Raw genomic sequence first — 19,781 nt, 5'->3', positions numbered from 1 at the left:
CTGTACGCATACGCCAGCTTTCACTAACGCATTTAAGCACGTGTGGGACAACGAAATTTTCTACGGCCCATCACTTGCATGCCATGAAAAGTGCCTTTTACATAACTACCGTAATACGTCTTATACATTTGTATACATTTTCATGGCTACCAAGTAACCCAGGATAGCTGATATTTACTCTCCTATCATACTTACTCCTCAAAGTGGATTTGGATGACAAAATGTACGATGTCATCTGCGGTCGTAGCGCAGGAGTCGCACGAATTGCAATCCATTTTAATTTTCCAGTGGTCCAGTTTTGGTCTCATATGTAATTTTGTATGCTAACTTCAGCATTCCTAATATAATGATTACAAATTTATGATACCATATGCTTAATGATAAATTGTAATTTATCTTTTAAAAATATATATTTACTTTAATGATTTTTATAAGTAATGTTTATTTCATTAATTAAGAAATGATTAATTTAACTCTGTTGATAGTGGTACTGTTCGCCAGCAGTGGAAAATTGTCAACAGGGCATAGCAAACAATTTGTTGTTGGCTAGACTCGTACGTATGCTTACACGTAAACTCTACCACGCAGTTTCATTTTGAGGTTCCTGCCTAGTATGATCACAGAACTGCATGATTTATGCACTCAGCTATCATCTGCTTCACACACACACACATCAAATGCACTCGCTTTGACGTACCAAAATGGCTTCCACGGTCGTCACTGCTCCTGCGGGAGTGCAGCAGATACAAGTAATTTTCATGAAAAGCAGTGTTGTTGTGAAGTCATTATGCGGTGTCCTCTCGTTTTTGTATCTTGTCTCGTTCTTGGCGGACACCGACAAGTATTTAGAAGCCCTGGCCGTAACACCCGGACTCATATTTCCTCCAAGTTTCCGAGTTTGGACTTTAATCACGCACCCTTTTGTGGATTTGCACCTGTGGAACGTTTTGTCAGACATTGCTCTTGTTTTAATATGTGGCAAGCTGATTGAACCTCTTTGGAGTGCCCTGGAGATGCTCATCTTCTTTGCTGTTTCGACAATTGGCTCAGCAATCATAACTTCATTCCTCTATTTATTCATTTACCTGTCGACTGTGAATACAACGTACTTGTTTGAAACACACTTTTTTGGACTCGCTGGATATGCAGGAGCCGTAACAATTGCTTTGAAACAGACAATGGGTGACACCGAGCTACCACCTAAAGTTGCAAGATTAAGAGTGAACCATCTTCCGCTTGTTCTGCTGATATTGTCGGTTTTACTTCGTATCATTGGCCTGGTACCGCCGACACATCCTTTCACAACAGTTGCAGGTGCTTGTTGATGAAGTCTAACTCTAACCGTTAGTTACACTTAACGTTAGTAGGGTTTTTTTTTTTTCTTTGTATTTATTTGACTTGGGAGGTCAAACCTTGGTGCAGGTTTTTTCATTGTAGTATTACTGCTCTATGTGGAAGGATTGGATGTAGACATGTCATCTGTCTGTCATTTTATTAAAGCATAGGTTTACAATATCCTACTACACTAGATACCCATGACTATGTTTAGTTAACATGCAGATGCACGCATGCGCGCGCACACACAAAACAGTAGATGGTATTTGGCGAGTGGTGGGGACGGTTAAAGCTCGTTATTCCGAAGGTTCATTATTGCGAAGGCTCTTTAGTCCGAAGATTCATTATTCCGAAGGTTCGTTATTTCGAATTTCATTTTCGGATTAACTAATCTTCGCAGTAACGAACCTTCGGAATAACGTTACAAATGTTCGTATTAACGAACCCATTTTCATTTTCGGATTAACGAACCTCTGGGTATCGGGAATTTGTGTGTTTCGGAATTAACGAACCTTCGGAATAGCGAACCTTCGGAATAATGAACAGCACCCGGTGGGGACAGTGTGCATAAACTACAAGCATGGACAAGGGCAGGATTGTGTACAATGTAGATTGGTATTGCAAAATAAGGGAGGGGGGGGGGGACGTAAGGAAGTCTGCCTCCCTCTATCTTTTTATGACCAGTTTAACCCTCGGCCTTCGATGAGTCCAACCAATCTTCACACTCCCTAATCCTTTCTCTGTACCCTACTGTAGGCTAGGCCCTGGCTAGGCCTAGACCAGGGATATTTTAGTAGGACACCTCAGTCCACGTTTGTACCCTACATGTATGTTTATAAATGGGCCCTGGCAACAAGACTTTCATGTCCCCCCCCCCCCCAATACCCCACTATTTGCCAAATGTGCATGCATACAGTATGTGTACATACATAGGCAGCAAGGGCGGGGTACCGGGTATGCGTAAATACATCAAATGGGATGTCTTCCCCCATACCCCACCATTTGCCAAATGTATGGGCATGTGTGCATAAGGCAACAAGGGAAGGGTAATGTAAATAAAGTAAAGTGGTAGGGTCTATGGCGAAATTACCAAGGGGGAGGGGGAACATTTAAGTCTATCCTTGACCCTAATGACCAAAAATGACCAAAATGTCTCAAACTTTGATGTCCACTTTTTCATGTTTGTGTTTTACTGTCTAGTCCACAGCTAAACATTTTCCATTGGTGCCCAGTCAAATGAGCAGATTATTCAGATGTTACATCCACAGATACAGCGTTGATTTTGCTGTGTACAATGGGCACCTTCAGTTTGTTATGTCATACTGTAGCCTATGTCATTACAATTTTGCTCAGTGCCAAAAGGGTGTTGCAAGTATGATCATATCATGTTAGCACCACAAATGTTCAAACTTGTTCATGTCTGGATAAATATCATTTGTTCCGAATGCAAAATGTTTTTCTTTTTGCTGAACAGAAGTGTGCCATTTACTTTTCCTTTGTGGGAGGGTAAGGGGGGATGGGGAGGAGAGTGTTTTTATAGAGGGCAGTTTCAGATGTAATGCCTTTTGCCTCTACAAGTAGAGGTGGGCTATAGAGGGTGACATTTTCAGAACATGCTCATCACACCTTAGTTTGATGACTTTTTGCCTACTGACACCATTTTTGAAAAAAAGAACGAAAAAAATGCAAAATCCAGGGTGCCCCGGCCGAAATCGTAAAAAATCCAAGATGGCCGCCGTTTCGGCTTTAAAAAGACATTTTTGGCCATAACTCGGCTATTTTTTGGTCTATTGTGATGGTTTTGGTGTCTAACCCCATGTTTTAGGGGTCAAAGAAATGGATTATCATGATAATTTTAGTGTAAAACCTAAGCTTCTACATGAAACTAATCTTTTTCCCATATTTAGGGTTAAATTTCCTTCTCCTTTAGCCCTACCCCAACCGCCATATTTTGCACTTTTTTCCGTATTTTTTTCAAGTCATGTTAACTACCATACTCTTAATAACAAGTTCTAGCAATCTGTTTTTTTTTTTTACTACCGACAATACAGCAAGAAATATACAAATAACTTACAGTATACATGTATGTGTCATACCAATACTGGTATGTGGCTGGTGCATTCAGAATGCATGGTAACTGTGGAACCAGTATTAAATACTGTATCTGCTTTATAGTGTCCATTAACATTTTGGTCCTAAGACCTTTAACAATATACACTTAAATAGATACAAATAAATAGATATAATAATAAATATTCCTTCTCCTTTACCCCTACCCTAACCGCCATTTTTTGCACTTTTTTCCGAATTTTTTTCAAGTCATGTTAACTACTTCCATACTCTTAATAACAAGTTCTAGCTATCAATTTGGTGTTTTCTTGCAACAATACAGCAAGAAATACAAATAACTTACATTATACATGGTTTACATATGTGTCATGCACGACAGGTCTGAATACCAAATGTTTATCAGCACTACAAAGCAGATACAGTAAGCACTGGCTTCTGTTACAATGTACCATGCATTCTGAATGCACAACCCACAGAGTTATTGGTACTTGGGTCAAGACAAATGCTGACAAAGGCTAACATGAAGAAATGTCAATTGAGAATTGGTAACAGTGTTATTAACTCTTCTGAAAAGGCACGCAATCTTGGTGTTGTTTTTGATAGTACCATGTCCTTCAAATATCATGTTGCGCATGTATCACAATCTGTAAGATTCCAGTTGCGTAATCTTGGTTTTATTCGGAAATATCTCACTAAAACAGCAGCGGAACAGCTTGTACATGCTCTTATTTCCTCTCGTATAGATTATTGTAACTCTTTGTTTTTCGGCATGTCACAACAACAAACCAACGCTCTACAACGTCTTCAAAACTCTGCCGCAAGATTACTGACCTATAGTAGGAAAACTGCTCACATTACGCCAGTGTTACGTTCTCTCCATTGGCTTCCTGTTGAAAAGCGAATTATTTTCAAAATTGCTCTTCTTGTGTATCATGTGGTTCACTCAACTGCACCCGAGTATCTCCAGAATTCTTTATATTGTTATAACCCTCCTCGCAGACTTCGATCATCGACTTCCTTTTTATTTCAGATACCTAAGGTTAAGCATTCATGGGGAACTCGTTCTTTCTCCCACATTGGACCAAAAGTTTGGAAAGATATCCCTGTCACTGTTCGCCAGTCATCCTCTGTGGAATCATTTAAAACATCCCTAAAAACATATCTGTTTAATATGTTGTAGGAAACAAAACAAAACAAAAAAGTGAAGATGTCACATAATTCATTTTTTTCTTCTTCGTCTTCTTCTTCTTCTCTCTTTTCTTTCTTCTTTCTTCTCCTAACCTTAAGACTAAAAGCGCCATGAGCATCTTTTGATGGACTGTTGCGCTATAAAAGTATACATTATTATTATTATTATTATTATTAACCCACACTATATACCGATATGTGCATGACACATATGTAAACCATGTATAATGTAAGTTATTTGTTATTATTTATTATCATATTTATTTATTTATATTGTTAAAGGTCTTAGGACCAAAATGTTAATGGACACTATAAAGCAGATACAGTATTTAATACTGGTTCCACAGTTACCATGCATTCTGAATGCACCAGCCACATACCAGTATTGGCATGACACCGTATCCGGGCAATTACCCCGAGAGGGCAATTACCCCCCGGCTAAATACTGGTTAGTGGTAAGCTTAGAGTAACGATTAGGGTTAGGGTTAGGGTTAGGGTTAGGAGTTTGAGTTAGGGATAGGATTAGGTTCAGGATTAGGATTAGGATTAGGGCCAGGGGAAGGGTGCGGGGTAATTGCCCAGGGGGTAATTGCCCTAGACCCGCATGACACATACATGTATACCGTAAGTTATTTGTATATTTCTTGCTGTATTGTCGGTAGTAAAAAAAGAATGGATTGCTAGAACTTGTTATTGAAAGTATGGTAGTTAACATGACTTTAAATAAAAGGGGGGAAAAAGGCAAAAAACGGCGGTTGGGGTAGGGGTAAAGGAGAAGGAAATTTAACCCTAAATATGGGAAAAAGGTTAGTTTCATGTAGAAGCTTCGGTTTTCCACTAAAATTATCATGATAATCCATTTCCTTGACCCCTAAAACATGGGGTTAGACACCAAAACCATCAGAATAGACCAAAAAATAGCTGAGTTATAGCCAAAAATGTCTTTTTAAAGCCCAAACGGCGGCCATCTTGGATTTTTTACGATTTCGGCCGGGGCACCCTGGATTTTGCATTTTTTTCGTTCTTTTTTTCAAAAATGGTGTCAGTAGGCAAAAAGTCATCAAACTAAGGTGTGATGAGCATGTTCTGAAAATATGACCTAAAAAATTGACCCTCTATAGCCCACCTCTACTACAAGCTACTGTATACAAGGGAAGAAACTTTTTGTGCTAACAGTAAGTTCCAATTGTACATTGCACATGCCCTTTGGAGAAGTGTTTCACTCGAACATCCTGCTAATTGGAACCCTAGTACATGTAACCCCCCCCCCCCCCCCCCCAAAAAAAAAAAAAAAAAAAGTGTTGGAAAACGTAAATAAAAGCTTGCCCTCTTGGGAAGTCACAACATTGTATTGAAGTATTTTTTTCCCACTCTTTGACCTTCATCACCAAAAGTGATCCATTCATTCCCTGAAAAGTTGCAAAGATTCCTACAGTTGACTAGAAAAGGTTCTGAATCCTGGTTTACACATACATCTTGAATAATTATTGTCAATGTACTTCATATATTGTAGATATGATATCCTATAGTGCCCTCTTGGTGATGGTGGCTAATATGCTCTTCATGGTATCGGATTGTTCTGTCAATTTGGTTTGAAGGAATGCTGACGGGATGGGTGTATCTCCGCTTCTACCAGAGGCAGTCTGATGGCAGCAGGGGGGACATGGCTGAGAGCTTCGCCTTTGCAAGCTTCTTCCCGGAGGTCGTCCGCCCTTTTGTCGCCATACTGGCCAACACAGGTATCAAACAGCAAGATACAAGTATATACAGACCTCCCAACCATACTGAATTTGGAGGAAAGAATCTGAATTTTGACCATTCCCAGCTCTTGTTTCAACAGGAATTTCCTATTTTTCAGGATAATTTTACTACACACTCCTATAGGAACTGCTCTTTCTTTCCTACTTTTGAGCCAAATCATCTCTATTTTTCAGTCAGAAAGGTTGGGAGGTCTATATATAAATGCAAGTTCACATGATCATCATAAAATACTGCAGGAAGAATAGTGAGCTTGGGAAAGTCAGCATGTGAGATGAGATAGAAAAAGTTTGCACTCGTGAAAGAAGATCAGGAGTAGTCTTGATTTGACAATTGGGGTAAACGTGAATGTACAAGTATGTCCCTTTCCCTGATCTCTTCCCACATTGTTATTATCTCTCCCAAGGAGGTAAATTTTTGGCGGCATTGGTTGGTTGGTTTGTCAGTATACAAAAGGTCATACAAGGTTAAATTTTAAAATTTCCAATATTTCCCCTATATCTGTGCAATGCCTGAAGGTACATATATTTTTTTTAACTTAGTGTGTATGTGTATTACCAAATAAATGTAAAGATCCTCTAGGGAAAGTGTGGGTCATTGGGTCAAGGGCCAAGAGAAAATACAAAAAATTGATTTCCCCCCCCCCCCCCCCCATATTTTGAAATGGCTCAAAGTATCTTGATGAAACTCCAGGGAAGTATTGGGTCATGAGGTCAGGGGTCAAAGCCCAGGTTAAAAGCTTAAATTACACTCTATTACATATCGAAATTACACTTTTTCTCCTTACCTTGGAAATGACTCACTGCACACACATGTACAAGAATTTGTATGCTAAGTAGTCAATCTCACTGTTTGGATAAATAGGCAATTGTAAGGTTAAGTTGGGACAAAGAGTGATGTGTGTAGTACCCCAAAGCATATGAAAAAGTGTAACTGTGGAGCTGTAGTTTTTATGCTATGGGGCCCTTTGAATAATGATAGTTGTAAGGAGATACTTGTTTTATGATTTATATGCTGTCTACAAAGAAGCATGGTGATAGTAATAAAATGTGCTTGTACCTCTCATAAATAAGCAACAGCACAAGAATAATTGACTAGTGGTTACAAGAAATGAAAGCAATGAAGGACTCGTCTACAGTATTTTCAGATCAGCATACACTCTAGACAACTACAATATGATCATGTCCTTTGAAGATACTGTGCATGCTGTGGGTTCTCTCACACCCTTCAGTAGTAAAATTTAAAATTCATAGATCTACAAAGGATTTCAGGGTCACCTGTATTCTTGGATGAATGACATCATTAGGCGAAGGAAACAGACCAGCTGGGGCCAGAGCCATGATGCAATGACATTCACATCAAAGCAGTGTGGACTATGAATGAAATCAGGGTCTGCCTACTGTATATGTATACGATTATAGGTGGATATAACGAATGGCTCGCAACCATTAGGCACCACTGGAGAATGAGAAAGTCATCCTTGTCTACACATTCGAAAAGTCCCTAGTAACAATACATTTGTGATAATATCTTTTATGTGGGTGGTGACGAACCCATGACAGGTACATATAGTGCTGATTACAATTCTATAAGTCCTTGAAGTGATGAATTTTGTATCGGTGTTGTTTTGTCTCTCATCTGCAGTTCATAGCTTCCTGGTGAAAATCAAAGTCTGCAAGAAGCAAGTGAGGAAGTATGACGTTGGTGCACCATCTCCCATCACGATAAGTTTACCAGGCACTGACCCAGCGGATGCTGAGAGGAGAAGGCATGTGGCATTATAATATAAGAAATGTAGATTATTTTAGATGCATGAATTATTCCTTCATTCCATATTATTACAGATTAACTTCAAGAAGTTACAAATTGCCATGTGCAGAATTGTCACCTCATCATCTTTCTTTCTGAATCCAAATTGCATGAAATAGCAACAAGAACTTGATGATCCAGTCTTTTTTTAATGAATTCTCTTGGTCCATGAAAGTTCATGTGCTTCATGTTAAACTTTAGTTGATAATCATAAACCATGAATCTGGGAATGCTCTTTCAGAAACTGGTCTTCATGCCACCTTTTAGCACCTCAAACATAACTTTGAATTGTAACAATTGACAGATGTAAATAAATCTTCAGGTTTCATCTCTTTTTATATGTAATGACCATGTCAAAAGAATTGTCATAAAATTATTATAGATGATTAACATTTTATACCATTGCTGAGTAGATGGTGGAATGCTTTCTTCATTTGAAATATGATAAATGGTCACTTCTGTGATCTTCGTCAAGTATGCATAAAAACAACTGGATAAGATGACCAGGTACTGGGTATTTTGCTTGGGCAACTTTTTGCCTACTTTCTGCAGTCATACTAAAGATGAGGGGAAGATGTGTGGTGAGAACATACTTTTCCAGATAAAGTATGTAGTCATTGTCAGATACGGAAGTTGCACGAGTAGAAAAATCTTTAACAGCTTTCAAACTTGACATATCAGAGTCAATGGTTCCCAAAAGGGAGCAGAACTGGAATAGGAATAGTGAGGTTTTGTGGCATGCAGGAAGTGAAATGTCATCAAGAGGAAGTTTTTGTGGAAGATGGTGATATGACACATGATTAGAAAGAGAAGGAAATTAGAAAGGAAACACTATACCTGACCTCATATCTCAACATTAATTTCATTAACCTCAATCAAAGGATGTATTGAAGTTAGGCATGTCTCTCTAGCAAAATTTGATTTTTATTTACACTCAAGGGATCAGCCTATAGTGTTGTAGTGTCATGTGCCAAGGAGAGCACACACCAGGCTTGTTTGTTAAAACTGCTTCTGCCAGATTGTGTATATGCCTAAAGCATGATCATCCTCTCCTTGTTTTAGTTTCATCTATGTATCCAATATCCTTGTTTCATGACCATGACACCGAAAGCATATACTTGAGATCTACTAGCACTTGTTGTTTTTATGCCTCCGCCACGAAGTGGTGCCGGAGGCATTATGTTTTCGGGTTGTCCGTCCGTCCGTCCGTCCGTTCGTCCGTCCGTCCTTCCGTCCGTCCGTCCTTCCGTCCGTCTGTCCGTCCGTCCGTCCGTAATGAATTTTGTGGACAGGGTAACTACCAAAACCTTTTGAGGTATCCTAATGAAACTTGGCATGTATGTGTATTAGGGGGTGAAGTTGTGCCTATCAACTTTTGGGTGCACATGCTCAAGGTCAAAGGTCAAAAGGTCAAGGTCAAATGCTTAAAATTTCACTATTTCCCCCATATCTATGCAATGCCTGAAGAAATTTTCTTGAAACTTAGTTTATACATGTATTACCCAATTAAAATTCTCTGGTGAAAGTTTGGGGTCATGAGGTCAAAAGGTCAAAGGTCAAAAGGTCAAGTAAAATGTTAAAATTTCACTTTTTTCTCTGTATCTTGGAAATTGTTCAAGGTATCTTCGTGGAACATAGAATATATGCATGTACTGACTGGCAGTGGTTATCTAGGGAATTTAGGGTTCATGGGGTCAAAGGTCAGGGGTCAAAGGTCAAGGGCAATACTTCAAAATTTTACTATTTTCCTTATATTTGCAATGCCAGCAGGATTATTTTTTTTGACTTGGTGTATGCATGGATAACCCAATAGAGATTCTCTGGGATTTTTTTTTTGTTGCCAAGAAGGTCAAAGGTCAAAAGGTCAAAGATCAAGTGAAAGTGCTGAACTTACTTCTTTCTCCATATCTCGGAAGTGGCTCAAGTTTTCTTGAAACTTAGTACATATTTATGTATGTTCTGCCTGACAGTGATTCTCTTGTAAATCAAAGGCCAGGTGAAAATGATAACAATTTACTGTTCAATACAGAAATTGCACTTTTTCTCCATACCTTGAAAATTACTCAGTGCATAAACTTATGAAAGGGTCAAGGTCAAGTTAAAGTTCTTAAATCCCCAAATACATGCTCTCCTATTCATCCAATTAAACATAGGCCAAGGAAGGTAAACATTCAATACATTTGTTACAAACATGTCATTGTAATATTTTGCCAATTTTGTGAAAGGTCAATTCCATTGTGACTTATGGGACAAAGTGACAATTTTCAGCAATTTCAAACCAGTATTTTGAGAAAATAGTTGCATCAAATGCATTTTTCTCAGTTCATGGTTAGATCCATCATATCACAGTTTATGAAAACACCATACTTAGTTTGAAAAGTATCATTGCATTACGTACAGCAACAAAAAATTGCTGTCGTGACTTATGGGACATTTGAGGACCACCGTTTTTCACCTGGGAAAGTAAGTTCTGAAATATTCGTACACACGGAGTCTCTGGAAAGATATTTTCTTTCCTGAATGTAGCAATGGGTTGGTGCTTACCCTGAGCCAAGTGGTATGAATATCTACTCATTGGTACAGTAGCAGGATAGGGAAAACCAGTGTGACTGATGGGACACCAAAACGTGACTTATGGGACGCTATCAACTACCACATTTTGAGATTGAGAGAATAATATTGACTGATGCCGGAACAAGTTCTAGAACATCATAAAACCAATCTATGACCAAAGAACATTCAGAAAATAAGCCATCTGAGAATTACACAAGCTGTATTATGGTCATAATAGTGTATCAGAAATGATACATAAATTCTGCAAAAATTGGCAATTTTCATGAAAACTGAAGGTTTTTCGGACATAACTCCACTCCACGTTCACCGATGTTCACAAATGAGGTATCAAAATATCCGTTGTGAAAGGCTGCTTTGAGTAAATAATACCAGATCATCTAATTAAGCTTCATTAATCATCTATACTCAATAGTTTGATTTTCATAAAATGCAACCTTTCCGTGGAATTAACCGAAAATGTAATCACACATTGTCCATATGGCCATTTTTACAATCAGTGGTGTAAAACACGGTTTTGGCACTAATTGGTGTATAACTTTCTTATACACTGACAGATATGCATTATTTTTTCTCATAAACTTACCACCCACAGTGTCTACCTTGGGTACCTTAATGAATTTTCCTCTCTTTTTCTTTCAGATGTGGCATGCACTTACATGCTTGAAATCCAACACTTTTGGTGTATGCACTCTGACATGGTTTTTTTGTCAGACCTAGCATATTAAATTGTTTATTGCTTTTCATTATTTTTGTTGTTGTGGTGATAGACAGGTATCTAACTTTAAGAACTATTATGTTTACCAGGTTCTGCTTTGTCTTCTTTAAAGACTGAAATTGTCCAAACTTTATGTTTCGGAGGTGACATTTTCCGTTAACAATTAACCCCTCTTTTGAGTTAGCTCTTGCTCACAATTATAAAATTCAGCTTTGTTCATTTCCATCTAAACAGAATAGTTATCAATCTGACTTAACTTCGATCCAAAGATTATTTGATTCAAATAGCTTATCATTTTTTGGTGAGTGTTTATAAATTTATGCAACTTTTCCGTTAACTTTTCTGTCACCTCCGAGACAACAGATTTATGTATTTGATTTTTTTATTCTTGACATCAGTTATACATTACATTTACAAAAATGTAACATATCCCCTCACTTTATCTCTGAAGGAAGGTAGTAGAAATATAGCCTGTTGTTTTCATTTCGGAGCAATTTACAATTTTCCGTTGACACTTGTCACCTCCGAAACAATCGTCACCTCCGAAACAACAAGCGTATTATGTTTGATAATTTCTCGAAGACAAAGCAATTTTGTTTGATTCTGTCCAATTGACAGGAATCTCTTTTGGATGAAAATAGTAATATGGCAACAGGAAGTAAGAATTTTCTAGATATTAATAAAAGATCTAATAAAAACTAAGAATTACTGTTTCGGAGGTGACAAAACACTGTTAACAAGAGTTTTTGCTCATTTCTATTGAAGAGAAACCATATCATGTACACCAATGGTTTCATTTATTTTAGTAACATAAGTCTCAAAGTGGAGAAATCAACTAACACACTCTCACTCTTATTTTTATTACTATACTGTAGGTTTTAGGGCAAATTTACAATTTTTCACTTTTTTAACAAAGAGAATGCACAAAATACACCCATCTGTTGTATATATAATATTGTAATCAAGATCAATTCTCCTGCTTTAGTTAAGTAAACATATAGATGCTTTCATCTTAGAAGCTTGATTTTCAATTTAAGCAATTTAGTTGTGAAGATTTACCAATCACAGCTTTCCATGTAGGTTGCTTTTTCTTGTGTTTCGGAGGTGACATTGTTTGTTAACACCATATTGTTATGTGATAGTGAAAGGCAAGACTTCAGTTCCTTTTCACTATCTATCAACATTTTCAAATACATCTACAAAATCATCACAATAGAAGTGACTTTTGTATACCTAGCTCACCAGAATTCCCTTGATACCAAAGTGATACATGTGGCAGTTCATGCATGCCCTAGTCCACAATCTTAAAAAAATCATAAAATAATCAAACTCCACAAAAAGGCCACATGCCTATAGCTGGTGCACAACTTGTTCTTGAATTCTGTTAATAGTTGTTGTTTTTCCATGTACAACGTAATCATAAACAAAATTATGTTATTTTTTTTTAATATGACAATAATTATTACATTTTCCAAGTTGAACCAACTGTTTATGACATTGTATTTTTTTAAGATTATTGAAGTTATCTGACAACTAAAGTGAACAGAGGAACAAGTCACCAGGACTGGAAAGGGAAAGATCCAAAAACAAGATTTGTAGTTCTATCTCAATATAATTTTGATGACGTGTTTACCTTGTTTTGTTATTATTTTTTATCTTAGAATTAGAATTTGGAATTTCAAGGAAAAGAAAACGGTTTCTTAAAGGACAAGTCCACCTTCATATACATGTGGATTGAGTGAATGCAACAACATTAGTAGAACACATCATTGAAAGTTTGGGAAATTGGACAATCCATTCAAAAGTTATGGGTTTTTTGAAGTATCTATGCAATCACTGCTGGATGAGACGACTACGACAGTGTATGATGTCACATGCATACAACGATATAAAGAAAATATAAGTGAATTTCACAAAACTTTACTTTTTGAAAAAAGTGCACATTTCTTCAACTTGCTACTGATGTATGTTAGGGCAATATTATTCACCCTGCCTTCCAAATGAGAGAAGTCAAGTGTTCTTTTGTTAAAATGCAAGAAAAGTGAAAATATGTTGAATTTTCTTGATACTTTCTCTATATCCTTGTACACATGTGACATCACAAGCTATAGAAGTCTTCTCATTCAGCTTTGACTGAGCAGAAACTTCAAAAATTCATAACTCTGGAACGGATTGCCTTATTTTCCTCAAACTCTCACTGATGTGTTTTACTAATATTGCTGTATTTACTCAACCCTCGTGTCTATTGAGGTGAACTTGTCCTTTTTCGGTCCCTTATAGGGTTATTTGAGACCAGTTTGTGTCCGGGACTTTCTGTGAAGTTGATGGGGAAAATAACTGAACAAAAAAAAAAAAAATTCCCCATAAGTTTACACAAAAGCATTATGCTGCTCTCTTCAGCTGGGAAACACAAACTGTTGTCTTAACCAAACTGTAAAAACTTGCTAAAGATTAGTATGAATTACAATCCAAAACAAAATATGAGCTGGTATCCACTATCATGAAAGAGAATAACTAAACAAAATAACAAGTAAGAACTGAAAGAAAGAGCTTATATTTGAAAATTAAAGCCATGAGGAAAGACATGAATGTTCACAATATATTATTAGTTAACACCTGAGAAGTTAGGTTGTCTCTGTGTTGTGTCACCTCCAAAACAATAAAATGATTTTTTCTTATCTTATACTTTTTACTTTCAAAAGTGACTAATATATATGATTTGCAGGTAATTTTCAAGCAATTCAGAAATATACATAAAATATATTTTAGTAATGTCAACAGTTTAAATGAATCTGGTATACAGAAAATTTATCCCAGATGAACCTGACACCTTTCACCAGTATTATAACATTTGTATGGTGGCTATCAAGAATGATGAAGAATTCATGAACATCCTTGAATTAATCTATTTATAATACTATGTGCAGACAAAAACATAATACAAGTCAAATAAGAATTTTTGCTTTTGGCATTCATAACCTATGTCCCCACCAAAAAATTACAATGGGACCCTCCGCAACGATAACTTTAAAGATAGTGAATCAATCTAAAATACAATTTGAGGGATTGAAACTATGACATTAACTCATTGCCCACACCTTGCAGAAAACCCCATTCAATTTGCTTCAGAGGTCAAAGAGAAATGAAGATTTTTGTAGAGCATGTCAGGAATCCCTTCTCTCCAAGTTCTGTATATTGTGTTTACACATTAATATGCAGTTCCAAGAGCATCACTTGGAAGAATCAGACTCCTGACATCCTTTATAACAATCCACATTTCTTTGAGACCACTTAACCAAATTGACTGGGGCTTTCTGCAAAATAGAGCTAAGATGTTATGATTTAAGACCCCAAAGTAGATTTTAGCTGATTTAATCATATTGGGTGCTATCAATGCAAAAGTCTAATTGTAATTTTTTTTTTTTTTTTTTTTTTTTGGGGGGGGGGGGGACATACTATATGAATACTTGAACACAATGTTAACATTGAATGTCACCTCCGAAACAAAGTTATTCTTCCCTGGTGTTGTGGAATAAAATGTTCTGAGAGCAAAGAAACATTACTAAAATGATCTTACACCCTCATTTCAGTTTAAGGTAGAAAATGGAATGCCATGTTTCTTCAGGTTACAATATCTAGCTTATGTCCGTCATATTCTTACTGTAAATGAATAATTCAACACAATGTTAACATTGAATGTCACCTCCAAAACGAAGTGATTCTTCCCTGGTGTTGTGGAATAAAATGTTCTGAGAGCAAAGAAACATTACTAAAATGATCTCACACCCTTATCTCAATTTAAGGTAGAAAATGGAATGCCATGTTTCTTCAGATTACAATATTTAGCTTACAACCTTCGTCCAAATGGATGGCAAACTACCGGTACCCATGCTAATTAATGAAGTGTAAAAAAACACTTGTTCTGTGTGGTTTATCTGCTTGAAACAGGAGTTAATTTCTTGTTCTCGAGTTATAATTATTAAAAACATTGATAAAAAGAAGAAGTTTTGTGTTATTGTCACTTATTCTAAAAAAAAACTGAGTGTTAATATTAATGTCACCTCCGAAACATTCTATTATGTTAACTGTCACCTCCGAAACATCCATGTGTGAAAAATCCAAGATTTAAAGAAATGATTGGAATTTCATTTAACCTACATAGGAAGGTAGCCCTTCTTAAAGACTTGTTATAGTATAGAGTTTGACCTGGCTTGCCCTCCAATAAATAGTTAAAATCTTAAAAATTGCATGTCAATTGGTATTTTTACCAAAAATTTATAAATCTCATGTATTTTTTTTAAAATTCACTTTATATTCAACCCCCAAATAGTTTTGATTCACAAACTATATATTGTTGTTAACCATATAAACTTTGCATGGTGAAGTCTGACTACAGAGTTTTGTCATTATGGTGCAATTCATGAAAACAAAATTTTGCTTAAATTTACTTCAGGTGCCAGGGTTTTCCTTAAATTACACCAATAACTCTTCAGCTTTAAGGTCTGAAATGTTATTTTTTCAAAAATTTGAATACTTTCCAACAGGAATCAAACAGAATAATGAAAAAATATTTTGTTTGAAATTTTGACCGTCCGAGTACAAAAGTTACACCACTGATCGTAAAAAAGGCCACATGTACTATAGACCTATTAGGAGAATCATGCATTATGGCGGAGGCATACCAGTCGCCATAGCGACATTTCTAGTTTTTTTTTTCATTCTATATGTTTGCAGATAACAAATTTCAAACATGCAATTTATTCCAATTTAGTCAATCAAGAAGTACGTTTCTACACATAGGTGTACTGAAGACTATTTTGATTAAAATCTTTCAGGTCATTCAAGCTACTTCAGGAAAAGACAGTTGTGTAGCTTAAATTCAGTGGAGAATCAAGTGTCGGGGGTTGTAGAGACCAGAAATTGTTTTCATTGTCTCAGGTATTACATGTACTACACGTGTGTATACCTAAAAATAAGATAAATTTGTTCCACTCTGATTGAAGAAGAGTTGCTGTATCTGTGATTTCACCCTAATACTACAAACGTTGATGTCAATAAACTCCATTGTATCACAGATTTAGAATGATCATGAAATTTTAAGTCTCATGGTTCTTACCTTGGATTTTAGATTGCAGACTTGATATTCATGCTAATGCCAGCTGCTGTCAAGGGAAGTGAATAGACCAGCTCCCAGCTGTGAGCATGTTCAAATTTTATGCAGATCTGGAAAACATTTTTGACTACTAGAGAGTTTGTCATAGGCTTTTTCATCGCTTGCTTGATACAACAACAATAGCAACAGAAGCAGCAGCAGCAACAGCAACAACAACAACAACAAGAAGAACAACCTATTCTTAGTCCAGGGTAGCCTCTTCAATGTTGACATTGTTCTACCAGGGGCCCTGTCATTATTACCCCAGTGATGCAAGGTACCCATTTATGCACCTGGGTCAAGAGAGACATATTGGGTAAAAACATCTTGGCCAAGGTTGTAAGCACTGGGCGGGATGTGAACTTGGCTCCTGTGATTGGAAGTTAGGAGTCTTCCATGGTATCCACAATGCCTGAGTGCTCCCACAAGCCAACAACAAAAAAACAACAGCAAAAGCATGCAAAATGCACTAACTAGTTTTTGAAATGCATAAAGTGTGTGCAGGTGAATGGAAAAGCTTGTTACCAGGTCCTCAGAGGAAAGATGCGTGTGAAGTTGAATGCACTGCGGGGAAATTGCATATGTAAGGATTTATTGGGGTGGGATTTATGGTGTTGTGTAACGTAACATCAGTCTCCATTCCCTTTTCTCACTGCAGGCAAATTGCACTGAAGGCCCTGAACGAGAGGCTGAGCAAGGTAGAGGAGCAGACAGCCTGGCCCAGCATGGACGAACCACTGTCCTCGGCGGACCCTTCCTCTCCAGCCCCTTCTAGCGTCTCCCTCATGAGCGACGCCCCAGTCAAGGACAGTGTGGAGATCAGCCTTGAAGAGCCGAGGGAGGGTGCAGACACGTAGGGGGAAACTTGCTTGGCTGACAGGCACTTCTGCAGCAAGTTTTGCTGGAAAGATATTTGCTTTAAAGAATTGGCTCCAAGCCTGTGCAAATATTCTGCTTTGGAAAACAGCATCTTTCCTAGGAAGCTTTCTTTGATTTGGCACAGCCTATTTGGAAAAATAAAGGAATGTTACCTGTAAACATGAGACAAGGGTTTTTTCTTCAACCCTTGTATTTTGTATTAATGTAGTTTATGATAGTTCTGTTGATTGTTTGCTTGAGTTTAGTCCATGTATATGTACCAGCAACTTTACTGAAAGTCAGCAGTATGTACTGTTTTCACTCCAGTTTCCTCTCATGAGTGTTATTCCATAGCTGTCTGTAATCAAGTGTAAGTGCTGAGTAGGTTTGGGCTGAAAATTTGCAAAGAGCAGTTAAGCTGTAGAAACATAAACGTGTACATCCTTTTGCTCTTATGTTGTGTCAGTATTCTATCAAAACCTGATAGTGACATAATAGATAGACTTTTCACCATGGATTGCAGAAATGTACATTTCAATCTTTGAAAGGAAATATAGTGCCTGAGGAGTGAAAAATAGGCATGCACATAATTAGGATGGCAGGGTTCAGGTATTCTCATGGTCAGGTATAATACGTCACTGAATCTGGCATAGCTGGAGTGAAAACAAACAGCTCACCTTTACAGTGTATGCATTAATGACCTGGAGTGTGAATTGTGAATGCTGCACATGCATGCATGTGCATACAGTGTACGAATCTACGTGGTGACACAGAGAACCTGGCGTCGGCACTCAAAATCCTCAATCTACCATTCTTTTATGTAATTTATCAATAATATTTCTTTCGGCTATCAGAAATTCATGTGAGGATGTACCATATCAGACAGTTTCATGGAATATCTAATCCAATTATAAAAGAAAAGAAGATAATTTCCTTTAAACATTCGTCAGTCATGCACTGATCGTGTGTTTCTTTTCACTCCAGTCCAGCTACTGTCTGACCATGAGAATAGCCAGTTGTTGACTGTGTGAATTATGGCAGGGTGAATGTGTAATGAATTCTAAGAAGTCACTCCAAACCTGACAAAGTTACTTTGAAGTTGGTTGATATACTGTAGGCTTCAAGCCATATTTCTTACAAAAATCTGAGCAAAGTTTGTGTTTGAATTGAAGCAATTTCTTTTTTCATGGATGTGTTTATAAAAGCCACTTCTGACACGTTTGTTTGTGGTATATGCGGTTTAGTGTATGCCTTTCGAGTATGTGGACAAACAAAAATGACACACCACTAATAAGCAAAACCTTCCAAAAGCCATGTATTATGACCAGTAGGAATTTTGATAATGTGCAAAGAGTTTTTGTATATTTCTTTGTCTGTTTTCCAAGAATGCCATAGGTATTATGTTGCCGTAGATTTCATGTGTCGGTCTGCCTGTCTGTCTGTCTGTCTGTCTACCTGTCTGTCTGTCCCTCTTATTCTCTCCCTACATCCCTTTCCAACTGTTTCTCTTTCCAGATATTTGTCTGGACAGACTTTTATTTGGCGTTAGATAGTAGCTCTGTAGTCAATATTCTGAAATTTTAATAGTAAATGTCATACAAATTTGAGATCTGATTAGCAATTTTTATTGGGTTGTTGTAAATCTCACGATGGGCATTGGTAAGGTTGAGTGATTCAAGTATTAGATATGACATTTCATCAAATCCAGATCATGTCTAAACTAGGTCTGTCCATCTCTGTGTCCTAGAAATCTGGCTGTTGATTAGCCTGAATTATGTTTTGTTGTTGTTGTTCTGTTATTTGGTGCAGTAATAATACAATGTATATCAAGACAAACTCGTTCAGATTGGTATCAATCTGTGTACAAAGGTGAATCAGTAGTTTTATTTTTTTTTTTTTCAAGGGGAGAAAAAGATTGATTAGCAGGCGTATGTCACCAAACCCAATTATTTGGCCTTATTTCACCAAACAAGTGTGAGGATGGGATGTTGGAAGTAATTTGCTCAGTAGATTTGGAGCAGAATCTGGTGGGGGTCTATGTCTAGACTGCTTTGGCACATTTATGTATTGAATGTGACATCAGAAGTACTGTTGTCATACAGATCACATTTCTAATTTGATAAAGTATGACGGCAGAAGATAAAGGCTTATCACATTTGATACATGAGGTATCGCCAAGCAATTCAAAATACAGCAGTAATTAAATTTGAGGCAAAGTCAAAGCAACGTCACGCTTGGTCAAATGTTGTTTTCACCGTTGCTGCTGTATTCGCAAGAGTTGTGTCATTTTGATGTAATACTTCATCAATATTGGTATCTAGA

At 37.1% G+C, this 19,781-nt stretch overlaps 1 protein-coding gene across 1 annotated transcript; it reads left to right on the top strand.

The window, feature by feature from the left end:
- Window positions 1-701: 701 nt before the first annotated feature.
- On the top strand, window positions 702-17,458 carry LOC139720702 (transmembrane protein 115-like). Its single transcript, XM_071632060.1, has 4 exons — window positions 702-1,314; window positions 6,192-6,332; window positions 7,996-8,119; window positions 17,260-17,458. Exons 1-4 carry the CDS (start codon window positions 702-704, stop codon window positions 17,456-17,458), a joined length of 1,077 nt encoding a protein of 358 aa, XP_071488161.1.
- Window positions 17,459-19,781: the final 2,323 nt, after the last annotated feature.

Source organism: Diadema antillarum, unplaced genomic scaffold (genome assembly GCF_040938485.1).
Source record: "Diadema antillarum isolate AM-2024a unplaced genomic scaffold, OU_Dant_1.0 scf00000011, whole genome shotgun sequence".
NCBI classification, from domain to species: domain Eukaryota; kingdom Metazoa; phylum Echinodermata; class Echinoidea; order Diadematoida; family Diadematidae; genus Diadema; species Diadema antillarum.
This window is presented reverse-complemented; position numbering and strand designations above follow the sequence as displayed.